Source organism: Clytia hemisphaerica, unplaced genomic scaffold (genome assembly GCF_902728285.1).
Source record: "Clytia hemisphaerica strain Z4C2 unplaced genomic scaffold, Clytia hemisphaerica genome assembly, whole genome shotgun sequence".
Classification (NCBI taxonomy): Eukaryota; Metazoa; Cnidaria; class Hydrozoa; order Leptothecata; family Clytiidae; genus Clytia; species Clytia hemisphaerica.
Window position 1 is genome coordinate 1 of NW_027104523.1, and position 19,873 is coordinate 19,873.

The window sequence follows — 19,873 nt, forward strand, 5'->3', positions numbered from 1 at the left end:
GTTTCTGTTGTTGTTGAGTTGATTCCCATAGTTGATTTGACTTCTTCATCTTCAAATCTTCTTAAGGTATTCATAGGTTAGGATGCAAGATCAACCTAAAATTAACATAAAATACACACCTTTTTTGGAACCATTGGGCCATTGCAAAAAAAAACCATACAGGGGTGTGGACGAACCTTTTTAGGATGAATTTTTTTCTCTGAAAATGTGTCTATACCCCCTGGAAAAATGGTAAAATTTGAAAAAGCCCCTGGAAAAATTTTTACCACCACCCCCTGGAAAAATTTTTTTTCATGGTTCTGCTGGTAGGGTGGACGAAGTAAAATTTGGTATCAACCCCCTGGAAATATTCATATTATCATTTAGCCCCCTGGAAATTTCGTCATTATGTTTAAAACACCTGGAAGCCTTATGACATCGTTTAACCCTCTGGAAATTTTATCATTTTGCTTAACCCCCCTGGAAATTTCATCGTTTTGCTTACTCCACCCCCTGGAAATTTCATCTTTTCGCTTAACCCCTGGAAATTTCATCATTTCGCCTAACCCCCTTGGAAATTTCATCATTTTGCTTAACCCCCCTGGAAATTTCATCTTTTTGCTTAACCCCCCTGGAAATTTCATCATTTCACTTAACCCCCCCTGGAAACCTTATGAAAATGTGACTGTTTTTAGTTTGTGCCCGGATATAATTTTGATCGTTTCTTTTCTACGTACAGTTAAACTGTCTTCACGAATTATTCTTCACAAATATAATTTTTTCATGAACAGATATTATTAGCCCCAACGAATATTCTTTTATTTTGATTTTCAACTTAACTAAAATCCACATACCAAAATATATTTGTTACCTTTGGGAGAGACCTATTTAATTTACTTTAGGTGAACAAACTTTCGCGAGCGAAATTTGATACATACAACCTCAGTCAAAAGGTTGTAGACTTTTGCAAAAATAATTTTAATAACTATAGTAGAAAATCACCGGTAACACAGTATAACTTCCCCTTTAACCCTGCGCGTTGCTTTTGAAAGTGGTTTGTTTAGATATGGTAGCAAGAGATGACCTTATTTATTTACATCAACTTTGAAGAAAAAAACTTATTTCTAAAAGTCTATGAACCTTTTGACCGACATTGAATTTTAAACGTTCCAGCATGTTTTTACCGAATATCTTTGTGACTAAGCTAATATATCTTATAGGACCCTACCCATGGACTAGAAAGTTTGAGGCTGAAAATGCAAAAAAATAAGAACAGTTTGACCCTCAACTCAAAGTTACTGGTTCATATAAAAAAAAAGAGTGTAGACAGTATTAATCAATTCTTTGCCACGGAAAGTCATGTGACATCCTTTTCAACCAATAAGATTTAATAATTTCGAGGGTAAAACAAACACCATGGTTTAACTCACTAAAAGATTATCTTTACTGAAAACACATAATTAATCTTTAGTAAGTGTTCTGTTGTACCCCAGTTCTGACGTCATACCGTGGCGAAGAATTGACTTCAAAAATGCTCAGTGCTAAACTTAACATACATATGTACTCATATTTTACTTTTTTTAATTTTAAATTTGACTCAGAATTTGGCTCAAAACCCAAATTTGGGTCAATTTAATTTTTTTTAAATGTCCTTTAAAGTTTCAAATTTGAAATGGGGGTAATTCCCTTGTTACTTCTCATATAAAGCTTTCTTGTTGAGTGCGGTCACAACGAAAAATAACTTCCCCATTTAAAGGCCCCATTACACCTAAGAATATAAAGGAAGAATAATGTGAAATTTACTGCACACCTGACACTTGTGAGCAATTTTATTAAATTCTCCTGTGTAATCAGTTGAAAGAATAGTATAAAGAATTCGCTGAAAAATTATCTCCCTAACAGTGCGGTCAGACTAGACAAATTTAACGCTGTCTGGCTTTAAATTTAAAACTCAATTTTCGGCAAAGTTCAAAAGAGAAAAATCAAGCAGTCTAATCATTAAAGGGACGTAAACATGAGGGCAAGACGTTTATTAATTTTCATAATTTTCAAATATTTTCTTCGCAAAAAATGGGAACGAATGAAACGATTTCGTACTTTTACACTTCTTAATATGCTGCATTACAAACGAATGAAGAGATTAGCTTTGATGATGAACCGCCCGTTTCTGGCTCGCAACGAGCGAAAGATTTGGGCCCTTGAAAGACACGAATTTTGGTTTACTGATCTATGGGATAGAAGAGATGAAATTGATAATAATGTCCGTCATAGCCAATGGCGACAAGATTTCCGAATCAAAAAGGAAACTTTTGAAATGCTTGTAAGATTGATGAGTCCAAGGTTAGCAAAGCAAGACACGCAACTTCGCAAGGCTGTACCGATTGAAAAAAGGATTGCGATTGGATTATGGAGGTTAGCGACGGGAAATGCATATAGAACAGTCGGAAAAACTTTTGGTGTTGCAAAGTCTACTGCTGTTTCAATTACGAGGGATTTTTACAAGGAACTTTCCAGGATTTCGGGTCAGGTTATCCATTTCCCAGTTACAAGAGATGAAACTAGAGAAGAAATAGGACGATTCAAAGAGGAAACAAACTGTAAAATTCCACAAGTGGTAGGGGCAATTGATGGAACGCATATCAAAATAACTGCACCAGCAAGCGAACATGAGGGAGATTACTACAGCCGTAAGCAATGCTATACAATCAACACTCAAGCAGTTGTTGGTGGAAATCTAAAGATCCTAGATGTCGCAACTGGGTTCCCAGGGAGTATACATGACGCCCGAGTGTTAGCTCATACGTCGCTATTTCGAAAAGCAGAACGCTTGGAAATTCTAACTGATCCTACTAAACGGATTGATAACAACACTATACGACCACTTTTACTGGGAGATGGAGCTTACCCTCTGGTTCCATGGCTAGTCAAACCCTATCCTTTTATTCCCGCTTTATCGAGGTCAGAAAAACGGTTTAACAAAATACTCAGCTCTGCTAGAGTCACGGTGGAAAGGGGATTTGGTATTTTAAAGGCTCGGTGGAGATGTTTACTAACGCGCCTTGACGCTGAAGTCGAAAATGTTTCTGATCAGATTATCGCTTGTTGCGTTTTACACAATATTTGTCAAGAAATGAATGACGAATACATCGATGAAGATGGAATGTTAGATAACATACTCAGAAACGAGAGGCGAGCAAGGCAACAACGACGAGTTAACCAAGACATTTATCCGCTGGGAGAAGAAACAAGAACAATATTGAAAATATATTTAGAACAAAACGAGTAGTATTTTTCATGTAGTGTTCAATGAGAGTGAAATGTTAAAATATTAACTAAAAACCGTTAAAAACAGTATAATGTTTCAACTTTTAAATTTTCTAGAAAAAAACATAAGACAAGTGTTACCAAAATATTTTCACTTTTGATTTTGACCACCAGGACCACCAGAAAAAATGTTTCCTAACTGTAAGAAAAAATCTCTATCGCGTTTTTTTTCTTCTGCGTCATGTTTTTGTTGGTTTTCCACCAACTCTCTCATGAATTTTGTGTAGTTTTGTTCAGAAGATTTGAAAAAATCAATTTGTTCTCTCTGAACATCAAGTAGTTCTTCGTGGAATGTTTTTTTCTTCTTATTCTTTTTTGAATCATTTAAATCAGTCAATTTTCGTTTGTTCTTGTTTTCATTTCCGTCAGGTTTCTTGTTTTCGTCAGTACCCTCAAATTCTTCAAACGTGTCATTCATACCCGTTCCGCGAGCCGTCTCTGTATCAATATCAGAATCTTCTGATTCAATAAGCTCATCTTCTTGTTGGAGGATGGATTTGCCACATGTCCAATCGTCTGGTTCGGCAGGTTCGGCTCTATCGTCTGCACAATCTGATGATGGAAATTGCAAAAAGAATTAGAAAGATACATACTGAAATGTGCTCAAAATTTTATGGTTAATTTTATGGTTTTTGGGTTAAAATCAACAAATTTAGAAGGATTTGGAAAATTAAAAGAAAAGTACAAACATCCATTTCATTTACGCCTCGAGATTTTAGATCATGCTATAACAAAACAATTACCTGGTTTTGATTGTCCAGATTCTTTGGCATTTGGCATGGTCATCACATGTTTATCTGAAAGGACCCGATCCAATTGTTGATAGAATTTGCACGTCTTAAATTCAACACCACTCTTTCCCTCGTTGTGCCGCTTACACTTCTTGTATGCGTCTTTCAGTCCTTTTATTTTGGCTTTACATTTTGTAATGTTTTTGGGCTTTCCGTTTACTTTGTTAACTGCGTCTCTTATTTTACCCCACGCTTTGTTAGCATTTGTCGAATTCAACATGTCTTGATTCTCAACCCATAAATAAACTAATGTAGTGGTCTGTTCTGAGGTCCAGCTATCTCTTGTTGTGTTTTGTGATTGTGATGTCGAGGGTTGTTCGGTCGACGGTTCGCTTTGTTGCTGATTCTGTTGAAAATTTAATCCTGTTTGTGGCTGATTCGGTTGTTGGTAAGCTTGTTGACTTGGAAAAACCGGTCTTGTTTGTGGCAGATTTTGCTGCTGATGCATTTCCTGGTTAGGAAAATTTTGCACTGCTGCTTGGTAGTTTTGATAGTATGTTGGATGGTAGTATGGTGGCGGAAATGACATTTTTCATCCAAAAATACTTGTTTTAACAAATCCAATTCTCCCTCAACTTTTCTTCTCTTCTCAATGACTCAATCAAACCACATCAAATCACAACACACAAAAAAAAACAGACACATTTTTTTCACTCATGAAAAATATGAAAAAGTGTGTTCTTCTGATCTCACATTTTCTTTTGTTTCGAGCACCTATTCATACTCAATAAATGGGCCCTAATTTTAACAATAGAGTCAAAATTTTAAGACATGCTCGGGAGCATGTCTTATTTCGGTTTAATAATTAGACCCATTATATAAATTTGAATAGAAGATTTATTTTTTTGCAAGCGGTCAGACTACATTTTGTCTTGTTACTATGGATACGGGTGTTATTTAACGATTTTTTTTTCTAGTGTGACCGCACAGTAATCTCAGTTTCTATTGTTTAATTAATTTCATAATTTTCTATTCCTTTGGAGGTGTCCAAAGGAATGGAAAATTATGAAGAATATTCAACAATAGCAGCCTATTGAAAGTGGGGATTAGTGTGGAATTTTGGCTATTGTGTAGACTGTGCAAACAAACTTTACAAAGGATTTTCCCTCTCGAAAGTTGGGGGGGTTTCGAAAAAAGGGAAAAATATCGAATTAAAGAACTTCCGTTTTGCCTTTTGCAATAAAATTAATCTGATAAAATTTTTACATTCTTTCGTGTAATTTTACGGCAGAATTTACAAAAATTAACAGATGGCAAATTTGGAAAAACTCTGAGATTTTCCATTTTTGAATATTTTTACGTGTATCTAGAACAAGAATTTACGAATCGTAACAGCTGCAGAGATATATTCTTCCCCCTTATTCTTAGGTGTAATGGGGCCTTAAGTCATTTTTATATTTTTAATATCACCACCCGACAAAGAGAAGAAACAATAAGGAATTTGAGAAATCCTCTTGCTCACGAGCATGTCTTTTATTCGCAAATAAATAGTCCTTTATAAATCGATTTGTTTACATTACATGCGAATTTGTGCACACAAAAGAAAAACATTAAACTATTTGGTAAAAGTGGAGTCGGTAAGATCAAAGAAATGAAATAAACAAAAGAAGAATTTGTACACAATTCTTAGAAAAAGGAGGGAATGAAAATTTGTTTTCAAGTGGGTTTGACATCTGTTAATATCGCTATGCGGAAACTCTATGGAATGTGGAAACCACTAAAATATTCATGGTGTGATCAAATTAAATAAATAGAGCTATTGATGCGTTAAATAAACATGATCGTCTGATACTTTTTCTTTCTTTTTCTCTCCATCTTTTTAAACGCGTATGGTGTGAGCTCTTTTCACACTTGCCACTTTCGTTACATGAACTTTTATTTGCTTCGAAAGTTTTGGATGTTTTTATAAAAACAACGTGTACTTATATTTCTAATTCGAATCCGAATGATTCTTATTATCTATGCTCACTCTCTAATTCGAATGAAAGTTTCCGCATTACAAAATAGCATACAAATACTTGGAATGAAGGTTTACGCATTACAGAATGGCATAAAATAAATTACATCCTTCTGATATCAATAAATCATACCTTGGTTAATGTATTACATCGAAAGAGGAAAATAAAACATGTATAAATATACGTACAGATAGGCCTTTATATTTCGTGATCAATCGAGGCTTTTATTTACTTTTCAAAATAAAAGGAGGAAAATCTTGTGTAAACATAATTGATCTTTTACTTTGGTTTCCCCATTCCATAGAGTTTCCGCGTAGCAATATTAACAACATCTCATTATTGATTTGAATTCAAAATTTTGACTCTTACACGCTTTTTTTTTTATAAGAATACACTTTATAAGAATGTCCATGATGAAAATGGCCAAAAAATCAAGAATATGCTAAGAATATCACCATCATAGAATTTTGCTACTCAAGCTAAGAATGCCATTTTAGACCATTTTAAATTATAAATTGTCAATTAGGATCCTAACCTAAGAATGTTGTAAGAATATTTTAGGATGATTTTCCCAAAAAAGTTAAGAATATCCATGATGAAATGGATTTACACCATTCTTATAAAAAAAAAAGCGTGTATAAAGAACGTGTAATGATGTTAAAACGAAATTAAATCTAAAATAATGAGTTCTTTAATCTCAGCTTATCACCATTAATAAGCTCGGTTACATTTATCTTGTGTATCTTTTCTTCTTCACTGGAAAACTCCACTTTTATCCAGTCATTTTCATGATCAAAGTCCTGCACTACGGCAACAAACCATCCTCCACGTTTACCACTTTTAGTTTCAGACTTTGATCTTCGAACCTCCACTTTTACTCCTATTTCGAAGAACATGTCGTACGCATTTTCTTCCATAGCCTCGGAGTCTTCTTCTTCGACGACGTCAAGAGTATCTGAATCAGATGGGCGAGAGCAAGCGATTAGGTCACTTTTAAGTGGATCGAATATATTGCCGATGTTGTTTACGTTAATATCCACTGGGACATCAATCCGGCTTTTGACGTAGGTGACCGCTTGGCTCGCATTTCTTCTGGGCTTCTTTGATGATAGAGATGCCTCATTTGGTGTTTCGAACCTCCTTCGTTTTCTCGATGGTTCATTGGTTCCATTTGATCGCAATTGTCGACAGATTAAGATCTCGGCAGTTTTGATCAACCCCAGTAAAGCAATAGCCTTGTTTTTACCGATGCAGTGTTCTCTGTTGGCCCTGAGAAGACATACATTTAACACTAGCTCATCTTTTGTTCCAGACGTTGGCTGATTGTGGTGGAACAAAATAGCTTTCAGAGATGCAATTCCTAGATAAAAATGAAAAGTACTGATGATATATCATCACTACATAAAATCACCGAGAGGATGTTTAAATACAGACTCACAGTCACACTTGTTTTTTTTTTAATTGTGTTGCTTAATAATGGCGCTACAGTATAATTAAAATAGAGTCTGTCATTTTAAAAATCTACAGTACGATGAAAATTTTCCTTTCCATTTTAATAGCCAAACGTAGCAGACCAAAACAAATAAAAGAAAATCATTTGCCTGCTCTCATTTTTTTTTTTAGAAAATCAATAAAAGCATCTGAAAGTAAAAATTGTAATGATAAAACCTTACCAAGTTTACGAACTTTGGAAGAAAACAAAGGGATGCTGCGCTTTCGCCCATTATACAACGGCTTGGTTTGTACTTTGATTTTGTCAGCCTTGACAATACGCTGAGCAATTTCAAGCTTGGTCCCACTTTGGTCCAACCCTTTTTCTTTTGCCAACTTTTGAAGGACTTCTTTCTTCTGTGCGTAAAATGGTAGCTTGTGGAGGGCTTCACGAAGGACCGAATTTTGAAAATCCTCTTTTCTCGCCAAAGTTTCTTCTTCGAAATACCGCTCCACTTCGTTGATAGGTAGCCTGAATGGAAAAGACACTGAATTGAGAAAACAATTTTCAAATTTCAAAAATTTATGAACATTTAAGCTTGGTTTCCACTATGAGATTTTCATTTTATCTCGTTATCTCACAATTAGTGGAAACCAAGCTTTAAGGCTCAAATCAGGGAAAATTAAGAATGATGAAGAGGCTTGTATCATCTACTTATATTATCATAACTTTTTCTTTCGATGAAAATCTTCGAAATTAGTCCACTATATAATGATCAGAAGTCTAAAAATGTAAAAACCATACCAAGCAAGAAAAGATATCGCCAGGAGTGTCTCTCTGCTAACGCTGTTCAAAGGTACAACCAATGTATCAAATACCATTTGCAGGATGTTCGTTGGCATAAAAAGCCCTGGAACACTTTCCCACGTACCAGTTCCCAAACATGAAATCTGATCTTTGGAAAGGTAGTGTAATTCACCATTAACCCTCACCCAACCAATGTAATCGGGGATTGGTTGTTTAGGATGTTGATTTTGATTTGAGTTGCTGAAAAACGTGTACTTGTCTTTCCAAGATGTCATGAGTTCTTTATAGTCATCGTAGTAGTTGCTTTCAAAATCTGTATCCAAGTTAAATGTCGTACAGAGTTCATTCAGCAATTTTCCCTTGGTTGGTTTATAATTGCGCTGAAAGGTTTCCTTCTTACTTTCGGAGAGTGATAGAAAGGCTTTAAGCTCTTCTTCGTCGTTAAATAGCTTCTCATCATCTTTGATACCTCGTTGGCATGTAACCGGCGAGCCACCAAAATTTGCGTCGGAAATACAATCAATTACTTTATGGGCCATTGCTTCCATGTTTTCTCTGTGTTCTTTTGATCCAGCTTTATTTTTCTCGTGCACCATCGTACTGCTGAATTTGCCGTGTCTTGATAGAACAAGGTTTTCTTGAGAGTGTACTCTTTCTACAAAATTTCTTTTAGAATGGTATTCGCTAAACGAAATTTGACAGACACTTTCCATTTTCAGAAATTTTCTGGTTCTGATCAAAAGCATTTGCACGAGGGGGCTACTTGGAGCTTCACCAGGTCCATTGTCAACGATGTTTACCAAGCTTTTCCTCAAGTCACCGTTGTTTAAGAAAGATCCACTCAACCCAGGGTTCAAGAGTAACTTGAAAAGTTCGTTGAAACATCGAAATGTCGTGGATGGTTCATAGTAACTCAGGTTGACCAGCACAGCGGCTTTTCCTAATAATAAAAGTTTTTCATTAACTACTTGAAGAAAAAAATTTCCATTACGTAATCTTTTATATGGAAAAACATCCTCAAAATCTCGGCGTTTGTCGCTAGTTTTGGACTGCCTACTGAATGTTTCTATAGAAAAGGTTACGTAATGCATATCATGAATTCGTGATATTCATGACGTAATCTTTTATACGGAACCATCCTATTTTTCCACTAGTTTTGAATTTTAAACTATAAAACTGGTGGCAAACATCCGGATTTTTGGGATGTTTCCGTATAATAGATTACGTCGTGAATATCATGAGTACCAAACTGGAGTTCTTCTACAGAGTATTTATACTTTTCGGATCCTACTGTTCTATACAAAGAACAATTCATTTTTATTACAATATCAAGACCAAAAAACTCCTGGAATGTAAACAAAATGTATTACATTGTAATGCATTACTTATATGACGCAGAGACAAAAATATATCTGACAAAAACTTGGGTGTTTTGCTGTAACTGTGAGATTATTTTGAATTTACTTTTATTTGAAAAAAAGCGTGTATCACTTTCAAAAGCCGATCAGTGTAAAATATATCCGATTGGCTTTAAATAAAAAACATGAAATTACCTGATCTAAGAAGAGAATTGGCGTCTTTATTTTTTGACTCGTCGAGAAACAAATGAGCCATAGGTGTCACTGCATTTGTTCGACTTTGGTTCCATTCGTGGTCAAGTAGTACCCCCTCTTTCTTTTTCCAAGTCTTAGATGGCCTTTGAACGGGAGATATATCAGCACAAACGATTGCTTTGGCATCTTTGGAGTCAAAGATTGTGTTTTTATCATCTGTTGATAACATCAATTTAACATTTGAAGAGGTCCAGTGTAAGTTTGGCGATGATTTTTCTGTTCCAATTCGTGGTGGAGCATGAAGAGAAATACATGAGTTTATGTTCTTGCCCTCGTGGTGTCGTTTTGCTTGGGCTGTGCCAGCTTTGAAATTTTGCGTATAATTGAAGCAAGTTGATAGACAAATTTTGAAATTTTCTGGTGCAAGAGACAAAAGAACTTCGCGTGCTTTTTTCATTGTTAGAGCATTATTTGTGGCACGATAGAGAACGTCGTCGATCAATCTTGGGTGGCTTTCAAGCCCATTGTCTGCAAAAATATTCTCCAGAAGAACTGTTAACTCCGGGAACTTTTCACATTTCAATGGAGCTCCTCTACCATCAGCGATTGTCTAAAAATTGAATAACCGTTCTATTACATTTAAATCTTTAATGGTTAAAATACAGCAAATTTATCATGAAAGTTTCCATGTCCATAAATTCAATATTCAGCTAGGGCAGCTCTAATTCTTTGTTTAGTTATATTTAAAAATGCCAGAAAAATAGTTTGATCATCGATAAAATAAAAAAAGGAAAAAAGCTTTTAACATATTTTGTTTTTAATTAAAGATTTATCATTGATCTGATCTTTCAGATTTTTCATTCATTGATTTGATCTTTCTGATTGATCATTCATTGATTTGATCTTTCTCGCGGGAGACTACATGTGTTTTCCGTATTGTTTTTTCTTTCTTTCTTGAAAACAGCAGAAAAGGCATTATTAGGTTGTTATAGATGATCAAACAAGTAACTTAAAATCGGGAGGGGGCTCATCTAAAACATTTAAATTCTAAGAACGTAAGAAGCCTACTAAATAAATAATTCACGTGTACATGATTAAGAATGACAAAAAATATTCTTATTTCGATACTCGTGATTCTCCCTGACCTCGAAGCTTTATGTTCTTATATATATATACTGTACCCCAGGGGAGGCAGGCACTTAGGCAAAATCAGGTACAGGGAGTCTGGAGTGTCTTACAGGGTCCAAAAAATAAAACTACTCTGATAGGGTCGATGTTTTGAAAATTTTGGTCCTTTCTTTATTCCAAAAACTAAGAGAAATTAAGAAAAAAGAAAAAATCTGTAGTTTTTCTATATACTGTGTTCTTATAAAAAGAACGCGTATGGCCCGACACTTTATACGGTATGTTTATTTCATTTAATACCGGTAGTTTGATTTTTAGAATAATATCTCAAAATCCGAAAAAATCCCAAAATCCCCACAAAGTCTCATAAATCCGAAATATCTTAAAACCCTGTTTACAACTCTTTTTAAATTACCTTTATTTCTTTAAATTTTCTTTGGGTTGCTAATCTTTGATTGTGCTCGTGTTGTTGTTTGACTGTCATATCATTCCTCACTGTTTTCGAAGTTGTTTTGATGTCATCAAACTTCAGAAGATTTCCTTCCAAGGAATTCACAGCATTTCTCACTCCAGTTCTACTTTGAACACCTTGAAGTCTTGCAGCAAATCTTATGCTAGTGATTTTGGAGATTACGGCTTTGAGAGCATCACGGTCTCTTTTTGTATCCATAAAATCAAGGACGTCTTTGTAGATTGTGCCAATCTTTTCACCAATATATTCATTTAACTTGCTCTGGTCGAGAAAACTTGACGGCATTGTCATAACTGATTCAATCACTTTTGTGAAAAGATTCTCATAAAGATACGACTTTCGGTTTACATAAATCACGCTCACTGGAAGATGTTTTGACAAAATCTCATACATCTCTTTTGATTTCATTTTTGACATACGTGACAACCCTTTCAACTCCTGGTATTTTTGGATCAAATCTAATGTGAGCACCAGCGGACCATTCTCATTTATATATTCACCAATTTTTGCCACTATTTGAAAATGGAGTGAATCTGAGGTTTTCAATTCTGCGATACAGGTTTGCAAATCTTTTTGCGGTGGGGGTGGTGCAGCTGTAATAAAAGCATAAAAGTGATTATAAATTTTAGCTTTAAGGCTTTAGCAACTAAAGTTTTCAATGACCTTTTGAGCATTGCTGGAGTGCTGGATTCAGAAGGTTCTCAGACTTCTTAATGGAAGTGAATTGCTTTTTGCATTACATTCCTTATTAAGGAAGTCAGTGCTCTCTCTCTGTCAATTTTGAGTACCTTATGTATACGCATCTGATTTAAAAAATCCGTCAGCACTCATGTAATGATTACACGCTTTTTTATAAGAATATTCATGATGGAATTAGCCAAAATGTTAAAACTGTCCTATTATATTATATTATAATTTTTTTCAAGGTCAAATCTTTATAATCTAAAATAGATCTAATAATACTGTAAATATTTTTCAGACTGAGGTTTATAAAAACGATAAAGAATATATGTTAAGATATAATAATCTCAAGTCGCTCAACTTCATTCAAAAACGACAATTCATTGGAGTAGAGACAATTATTTTGTTAATGAGGCTTAAAAACTGAATTAGAACATCCTAAGAACAGCTGAAAACCAAAATTTAGGTGTTCTAATAAAAAAAACGTGTACCTTAAAGGAAGAAATTTTGACGGAAGGAAAATTTGGCGGATTTGGCCGAAATCCGCCAAATTAAATTCCCGCCAAATTAAACTTTTTGAAAATAAGATTCCTTTAAAGGTGTTTTTGCATTTTTTTCGCTGTTTTTACGCCATTTTAAGGTTAAAATTTTGAGCAAAAGCCAAATTAAATTCCCGCCAAATTTAGTTTCTTCGTCCATCCGTCAAATTAAATTCCCTCTGAAAAAAACTTTTTCGGCCATCCGCCAAATTAAATTCCCGCCAAAATTAGTTCCTTTAAGGTATATATTGTTATAAGAAAGCGTGTATCAAAAGCTGTATGATTCTTAAAAATTTAAGCCTCTTGATCGACCTATGTTTAAAAGGAGTATGTATCTGGCAAATGAGGATATGGGTCTTGTTAGACGATAACATTCGGTAACATTTTTGTGTAACATTTTCTAAAAATAGCGAATGTTATACATTATGTTACCGTGTAACATGGGTTAACATATTCAGAAACATTTAAAAAAATGATTTGCTACACAATATTTTCACAATAGATTTTTGAACATAGAGAAAGAGGCAGAGACGGATGTTGAGCATGTGTACACTTGAATACAATAGAAAATAGCAGCTGAGTTATGAAATGTTTCTTTAAAATATTATCGTGTAACATCTCTCAACATTTTACTCAAATTTTCTATTTTTAAAAATGTTTGCAAATGTATAATCGTATAGAAAAAGAGACAATGAAAAAACTTCAAACAAAAGAATTTAAATTCAATTAGAAAAGGACATGTATGCAGTGTGTTGATTCAGTGATATGCACCAAGTTGATAAAATTTGAATAGCAAGTTTACTTACATTTTCTGGAGTTATATCTCTTAACGTTTGACAAATCATTTCTGCCAACTTTTGCATACCAATCTTTATCCATTTGAAAGGGTAATTCAAATTCTTCAGGTGGTTCTTTCCTCTTGTGTGGATAAAAATTTATGATAGGTGTCTGCCCGGGAGAACTATCAAAAGATTGACATTCTGATAGATGTTCTCTTCTTTTAATCAAAGGTACAAAATGATTTGCGATAAAATACTTTACATCTTGGTCACAATTGTTTGTACTGCTCCAAAGTATAGTTAACTGTTTTTCCGACCTTTCTATTCGCGGTAAAACTAAGCCCTGGTACAACAAAAGTAAATTGAAATTTTGATTTGGATAAATCAACTTTATGGGGTATCCAATCACAGACGATAAAGCCGCAATTTGTAAAATACCACAAAATTGTCCATTAAATGATGTTTTCGTCATTTCCGCTTCCAAAGCCTTTTGAAATCCTTGTTGCTCAAAAATCTTTGATGATGTTTTTGAAAAACAAACAACATCATACAATGCTTCCACTTTATAATAAGATTTCCCGTCGACGGTTTTTATTTGCTGATTGAGAAAATCATGATCAGCATAAAAATACAAGTTCAATACAAGTTCCAGACAAGTTCGAAGTCTTAATTCTTCGGAAATCGATTCATCTCCAACCAACATAATACTTGCACAGTTAAAAAGGCAGTTACCATCCCCTGTCGTCCTTAGAGCGATTTCATTTTCACATGATTGGATATCTAAACAAAATGAAGATAAAAGAATAAAGTATATGCTGAGCATAAACAATATACAATAGATAAAGAACCAGGACTTAAAAATGAACTAAAATATTATATATCAAAATAATATCTAATAACTCTCCTCCATTGATTATAGCCTACCTTTGTTGTATCCAAGCCTGAAAACGCTCTCCTTCTTAGATGCTTAAAACTTTTACTCTCATTTTATTTATAAGAAGAATTTTATAAGAAAAGCAAAAAGTAAAAGCATGTCATTGTTTGTACAGGGATTATCGAGGATACCAATTTTGTCCGCAGTTTCTGATTGGTAAATTTTTTATTGTTATGATTTGATAAACAAAAGTGATGACGTCAAACAGAACTATTTTTTTAAGTGGTGGCGCGAGTTTTGAATTGTTTTCAAAAGTTTACTCGGCTTTTTCTAATTACAAGCTCTTTCGTATTTTATATTTTAAGAATTCCAGAGAAGAAATCACATGGTCTTTTTAAGGATTCTAAGATTATGAAATGTCAAAAATTATAATTGACCAATTAAAAATCCAGTAAAACGATACGCGCCTGCTTCCAATGATATGAGTTACCATATAATATCGCGTAGGCGTTTTGTACAATAAAAAAGTTTTTGCTTAAGAAAATGTTTGCATAAAAAGGCTTACCTGGGATAAGATTTGTTGACATTTTATCTTCAGGAAAATTCGAGAGATCATTATTCAGTACCAGTTTGCATTGGAAGACTTCATTGTCTCCGACTTCTTTTATGAGATGAGTGGAAAAGTCTACAAAAGCTTCAAAGTCTGTAGAAAGAGTTTTCAATGTTTTTAAATATTCTTTAAACATTTCTTTGTTCTATAACTATAAAGAAAATAAATAAATTTCGCTTATGAAAACGTGAAAACTGAGAAAACGTGAGCTCCTTATTTTCTTTAGGCTAGTCTCCATACTGTATTCAATTTCAATTCTATTGTTGACAAAATTAAAATTTCAGATTGATCTAAAAAGAAAACCTTAAAACAGTCTGATATATTTCTAGTATCAGATAATGACGGAAGTTGATGAAAAAAAAAATTATCGTAAATAAAAAACTGAAGAAAATAACTAAGTTATATATTTATTACATTGTGTTACCACTAAAGCTGCATATAAATTTTTTACAGTGTTTAGATCTTTCCAAGGAAACTTTTTCCAATTTAAGGATTTTTAGGTTAGTTAATCGCAACTTTGTGACCACACGTTTTTTTATGAGAACATTCAAATTCGAAGAAGCCTTCTATGTTCTTAACTTTTTTGGTTTCAAGCCTTAAAATGTTCTTAATTATTCTTTTAATTTAAGTCTCAAAAATTTACGCACAGGGGACTTAATTGTCTCTAAACGCGATTGTCCTAAATTATTAAGTCAATTGGCTTAACAACCTCTTTACTTTTTATTGAAACATGTGTACATAATGATGTTCTTTAAAAAAAAGTGTACTTGGAATGCAAAGCCATTGCAGTTTTTGTTAAAAAGTCATTACTGCTGCGTAATTGCCCTCTACGTCACTTTTTTATCCAATCAGATTCCCTATCAGATTTCAGCATTTTTTAATTACAGACTTCGGCCCTCTCGCTCGGGTAATAATTATGTGTAATCAGTAGACAAACTTGCCTATATTAGACCTCCACAGATTTTTTTATCATAGGTACTGTGCTGTGTGTGGGAAAAAAGCGGGATCTTCTGGTACAGGCAATAGACTAACCAGAGAAATCTGAATTAACATTGATTGACCGCAAAACCAAACAAAACAAAACATAATACATAATACACAACAACATGAAAAACTTTTAATCATCACCAGAATCCCTCGAATCGCTTTCATCCCTCGAGCCACCTGCATCCCTCGAATCGCTTCCATCACTCGAGTCGCTTCCATCACTTAAAAGACTAAATTTCACAACTTTTTGTTCTTCCTCTTCATCAAGTTCAGCAATCACGATTTCTGGTGCATTATGGATATTGCTAACAAGCAACTTTGATTCTAATGTTTTGAGACTTTTTCGTAATGCGTCTTGTACTTTTTTTAATTCTGTATATTTCAAATCAAGTAGGCTACGCTTCTTTTTGACAGAAAATTGGATTTTTTCTTTTTCTAGTTTTTTCGTCTCGTTTCTAAAAGATGACAACAACTCTTGTATCTCCATATCAATTTTGTTTAGATCATCTTTCTTCTGTAACATGCTTTGAAGATTTTTATCAATGTTTTTAAAGGATAAATCTTTCCTCTGCTCTTCATTGATTTTAATTTTAATTTCTTTCACACTTTGTTCCAAGTGAGAACATTTCTCTAGAGTCCACGACGAGTTGATCAACCCTGTTATGGCGTGTTTCGACCAATTGTGATATTTGGGAGTGTTTATTATGGCAGTTGCCTTTTTGTTCCAAAACCTACGTCGTTGAATTTCGATAAAACTAACATTATTATCACTAAGCTCTTTTGTGTCAAAAAATTTTATGCCTTTCAATTTGAAAGTTGATGCAGATGACTGCTTATTCTGTGATAAAAAAGTTTGTTTTTTGGAGGAGTTGGGAGAAGGCGATGTAAAAAATTCGTTTATTTTAGTTTTTTTCGCCGTTTTTGTCCTATCGTTGTATCCGTCGTTTTTTCGCTTCTGCCCTAAGACTTCCAAAAAACTTTTTGTCGTGCAAATATTTTCATCGCCAGATATATCTTTTTCAAAAGTGGCATCTTCATTTTGATCAGATTGATTTATGTTTGTCGACTCGAGGACTGGTGTCGTAGAAATCGAAGAAAGACTGGATGTTATGGTAGAAGAGAACACATCAAGATTCTCCTCTTTATTTCCTTTGATATCAAGGCAGTAGGTTTCAAGGTCAAATAGTTTTTGATCGTGATGTTTTGAAACCATCTGAGTATTTAGGAAACTTTCTTGTTTCAGACCAACTGGCATTTTATTTATAGTGAAAAAGAATTCTTTAGGTAGCAGTTCCGAATTTGTGAATTCATCTCATGCCTTAAAACATCAAGGTTGCCATAAAATACTTCTTCCTTGACAATAACAAAACCAATTTCCTTTCCCCATGTTTGAATTTCAACGCGATGTTCATTTTTATCGAATTATTCTAAATATAATAAAGCTTTGTAGCGAGGAAAACAGAGAAATCACTCGGAATGATCAATGAAATTAGAAAATTGTGAATTTATTTTATTTCATAAAATTCCATTGTTTTGAGTATAATATATTTAATCAAAATTCACAAATAGCGAAGTCAACAATTATAGCAAATGGCGGCAAGTTAAAAGACGCGAAAAATAAATACAACGTCCATTTAAATTTTGAAACGGCGGGAGAAAGACTTTTTTCTCTCGAAGCTGCATGTGAAAAAAACCTCGAAAGTTTACATATAATATCCTAATTCTCGTTTTCTCCTAATAAGGCTAGAATTAAAATCTTATTTAAGATAATCTAACCTAATTAGAATATAGAAAAAAAATGAACTTGCATATTAGAAGGACAAGAAAAATCCGCGTCATTTTTACTCTTTCAACTTGTCATTTGTACTATGTATGAAGAGTCTTTTCAACGAAAAACTTGCTTCTTTTTTGGAAAAAATTAAAAGATATGACACTTTTTCTAGAAGTAGCCTAATTTTGCCAGAATACCCAAATTAGGCCAAAAAAGTTTTGTAGACATCTATGCTAACTAGGATATCATATGTAAGTTAGGCCAACATAGCCTGATTTGGAATAGTTCCTGACTGGTAACAGCTTTACAGTTTTATTTTATTTCTACCGCAACGAAAAAAAAAAATATTTTGAAACTGTGGCTCCCCTCACCCCTAAGTATCCGAGATAAAGCACGACGACACACATCTCTATAGATCCATAGGATTAGTCCGTGTAGCAAGATAGAAATTCACGATTTTTCGCTCTAGAAAAATGCACTTTCACCCTCAAATTGTTCTTACTTTTTGGCGGGAAAAATCTTATGTTGAGCAAAAAATTCTACTCGGACGGTTTACGGCATGCATCAATCTGAGCATACTCTCATAACTTAAAAGAAACGTACATATTGGCTTGGGTGTAAAAAATGAAAGAAACCTGTGACAGGTTGATATTTCAAACAAACAAAAAGATATTAGACTAAAAACTTAATTATGACGTCATCAAAATTAAATTATTACGCCATAGCCATGACGTCATAAAAATTAAAACTTGAATATATGTTCTTGAACTCCAAATGAAATCATGAACCTGAGTAGCAAAAGGTAACAAAGGTTTCAAAAGATACTATATTATAGCTTAGTCACAAACATATTTGGTAAAAATATGCTCGAAAAAGAAAAAAACCGTTAATGAACAATTTTGAGCCTCAAGACTGTTCTTAAATTTTCGGCCATTTTCAGGCTCATTGTTCTTACAAAATTGTGTTTTTATAAAAAAAGAGTGTACGTATACTAATAAATTTTGTATAGGACATCTCATATAATTTTTTGTTGCTCTTGACTTAAATACAACAATAGACTTTATATGATAGATTTTAGATGATAACAGACAATTTTTTGTTTGTCTAGCGCTGTGAATATTAAATTAGATTCGCGAGAAAAAAGTCGAAAAGTGTCAGATCCAGCCCGATCAAATCTTACATAATTTAAAAAATTATAGAGTACGAGCTAAACTAAAAACAATCATGAATTTTCAAAATGAAGCAACAAAGGAGAAAAAATATAATTTTGAGCAAAATGGCGCAATTCAAAAAGTTGTATCACTAGACACTGCGTAATTCCTCAGATGGTTATTTTCAGAGTTTTAACGTACCGATAGAAAATTCACCATCTATTCAATATCAGGCTACTATATAATGTAACCCTAAAATTGTCCAAAATTCGATATTACTTCTGGTGAAAAGCGAGGCTAAAATTCACACCTCAATAGATCTTTTTCTTTCGAAATGTTCCCTCGGCCGATTTTAATTTTTTTTCAGACACACCCTGGTGAAATTTTATCTTCCAAACTTCCAAACGAACTTAAACTTTAATCATCTTTAATCAAAGTTTAGTCATGCCTCGAAGCATGACTAAGTTTTTTAAGTCATGATTAAACTTTTTTAGTTTTGGTAAAAAGATTACGTCAGAGGGGGGCAAAATCTGACTTATCAGACTTATCAGACTATAAATCAGACTCATAAATATCGATCGCACCAAAATTTTCTCACAATATATACCGCTCCCGTAAATTTTCCTGGGAGTATTATTCTTACCGTCAAAGTGAAAGGGGGAAACATCAATACAGTACCCAAATTTCCATAAACAAATTCAATAAAATAAAATTTCTTGTTTAAATTTAAGAATTTTGATTCATAGTCCCACATACATATGCCACACACACACACTACTAAACAATAATGATTATGTTTTTTTCCGCGACCTTTTTTATTCCAAAACTCATTTTCGGATGTTTTTGCTCTGAAGATTTTTTTCTTTTGTAATGTTGCGACGCCAACAGTCAATATGTACAAAAAAAGAAACTGCCTTAACAAATAAGTTATGACGTCAGCTAAAGACATTGGCAAAATAAACAATTTTTAGTGTAGTCTACATCACACATTTGATTTTGTGTGAATTTTTGCCTTTGTCTAAAGTATTTTGAAAGAACGG

General features: G+C 33.7%; 5 protein-coding genes across 5 annotated transcripts; 1 reads left to right on the forward strand and 4 right to left on the reverse strand.

The window, feature by feature from the left end:
- Positions 1–2,072: 2,072 nt before the first annotated feature.
- On the forward strand, positions 2,073–3,300 carry LOC136821981 (uncharacterized). Its single transcript, XM_067078199.1, has one exon. The coding sequence runs from the start codon at positions 2,093–2,095 to the stop codon at positions 3,263–3,265; it is 1,173 nt and encodes a 390-aa protein (XP_066934300.1). The 5' UTR covers positions 2,073–2,092; the 3' UTR covers positions 3,266–3,300.
- Positions 3,301–3,394: 94 nt separating this feature from the next.
- Positions 3,395–4,762, reverse strand: LOC136821983 (uncharacterized). The gene is made up of 2 exons (XM_067078200.1): positions 4,047–4,762; positions 3,395–3,855 (listed from the first exon to the last, which is right to left on the reverse strand). The coding sequence occupies exons 1-2, from the start codon at positions 4,621–4,623 to the stop codon at positions 3,395–3,397; spliced, it is 1,038 nt and encodes a 345-aa protein (XP_066934301.1). The 5' UTR covers positions 4,624–4,762.
- A 1,932-nt stretch (positions 4,763–6,694) lies between these two features.
- Positions 6,695–11,497, reverse strand: LOC136821980 (uncharacterized). Its single transcript, XM_067078198.1, has 5 exons — positions 11,385–11,497; positions 9,845–10,454; positions 8,289–9,231; positions 7,726–8,015; positions 6,695–7,412 (listed from the first exon to the last, which is right to left on the reverse strand). The coding sequence occupies exons 1-5, from the start codon at positions 11,451–11,453 to the stop codon at positions 6,727–6,729; spliced, it is 2,598 nt and encodes an 865-aa protein (XP_066934299.1). The 5' UTR covers positions 11,454–11,497; the 3' UTR covers positions 6,695–6,726.
- An 81-nt stretch (positions 11,498–11,578) lies between these two features.
- On the reverse strand, positions 11,579–15,066 carry LOC136821978 (vertnin-like). The gene is made up of 4 exons (XM_067078196.1): positions 14,880–15,066; positions 13,468–14,220; positions 11,861–12,034; positions 11,579–11,583 (listed from the first exon to the last, which is right to left on the reverse strand). The coding sequence occupies exons 1-4, from the start codon at positions 15,058–15,060 to the stop codon at positions 11,579–11,581; spliced, it is 1,113 nt and encodes a 370-aa protein (XP_066934297.1). The 5' UTR covers positions 15,061–15,066.
- Positions 15,067–16,041: 975 nt separating this feature from the next.
- On the reverse strand, positions 16,042–17,166 carry LOC136821979 (uncharacterized). Its single transcript, XM_067078197.1, has one exon. It carries the CDS (start codon positions 17,164–17,166, stop codon positions 16,042–16,044), a length of 1,125 nt encoding a protein of 374 aa, XP_066934298.1.
- Between the last annotated feature and the right edge of the window lie 2,707 nt (positions 17,167–19,873).

Coding starts and splice junctions, on each gene's coding strand:
- LOC136821979 (XM_067078197.1), bottom strand. CDS start 17,166: ATGCCAGTTGGTCTGAAACAAGAAAGTTTCCTAAATACTCAGATGGTT.
- LOC136821981 (XM_067078199.1), top strand. CDS start 2,093: ATGCTGCATTACAAACGAATGAAGAGATTAGCTTTGATGATGAACCGC.
- LOC136821978 (XM_067078196.1), bottom strand. CDS start 15,060: ATGTTTAAAGAATATTTAAAAACATTGAAAACTCTTTCTACAGACTTT. Junction 14,221..14,879: donor GTCAACAAATCTTATCCCAG/GTAAGCCTTTTT, acceptor CATTTTGTTTAG/ATATCCAATCATGTGAAAAT. Junction 12,035..13,467: donor GAGATATAACTCCAGAAAAT/GTAAGTAAACTT, acceptor CTTTTATTACAG/CTGCACCACCCCCACCGCAA.
- LOC136821980 (XM_067078198.1), bottom strand. CDS start 11,453: ATGACAGTCAAACAACAACACGAGCACAATCAAAGATTAGCAACCCAA. Junction 9,232..9,844: donor CAATTCTCTTCTTAGATCAG/GTAATTTCATGT, acceptor TTTTATTATTAG/GAAAAGCCGCTGTGCTGGTC. Junction 7,413..7,725: donor TTCCAAAGTTCGTAAACTTG/GTAAGGTTTTAT, acceptor ATTTTTATCTAG/GAATTGCATCTCTGAAAGCT.
- LOC136821983 (XM_067078200.1), bottom strand. CDS start 4,623: ATGTCATTTCCGCCACCATACTACCATCCAACATACTATCAAAACTAC. Junction 3,856..4,046: donor ATCTGGACAATCAAAACCAG/GTAATTGTTTTG, acceptor TTCCATCATCAG/ATTGTGCAGACGATAGAGCC.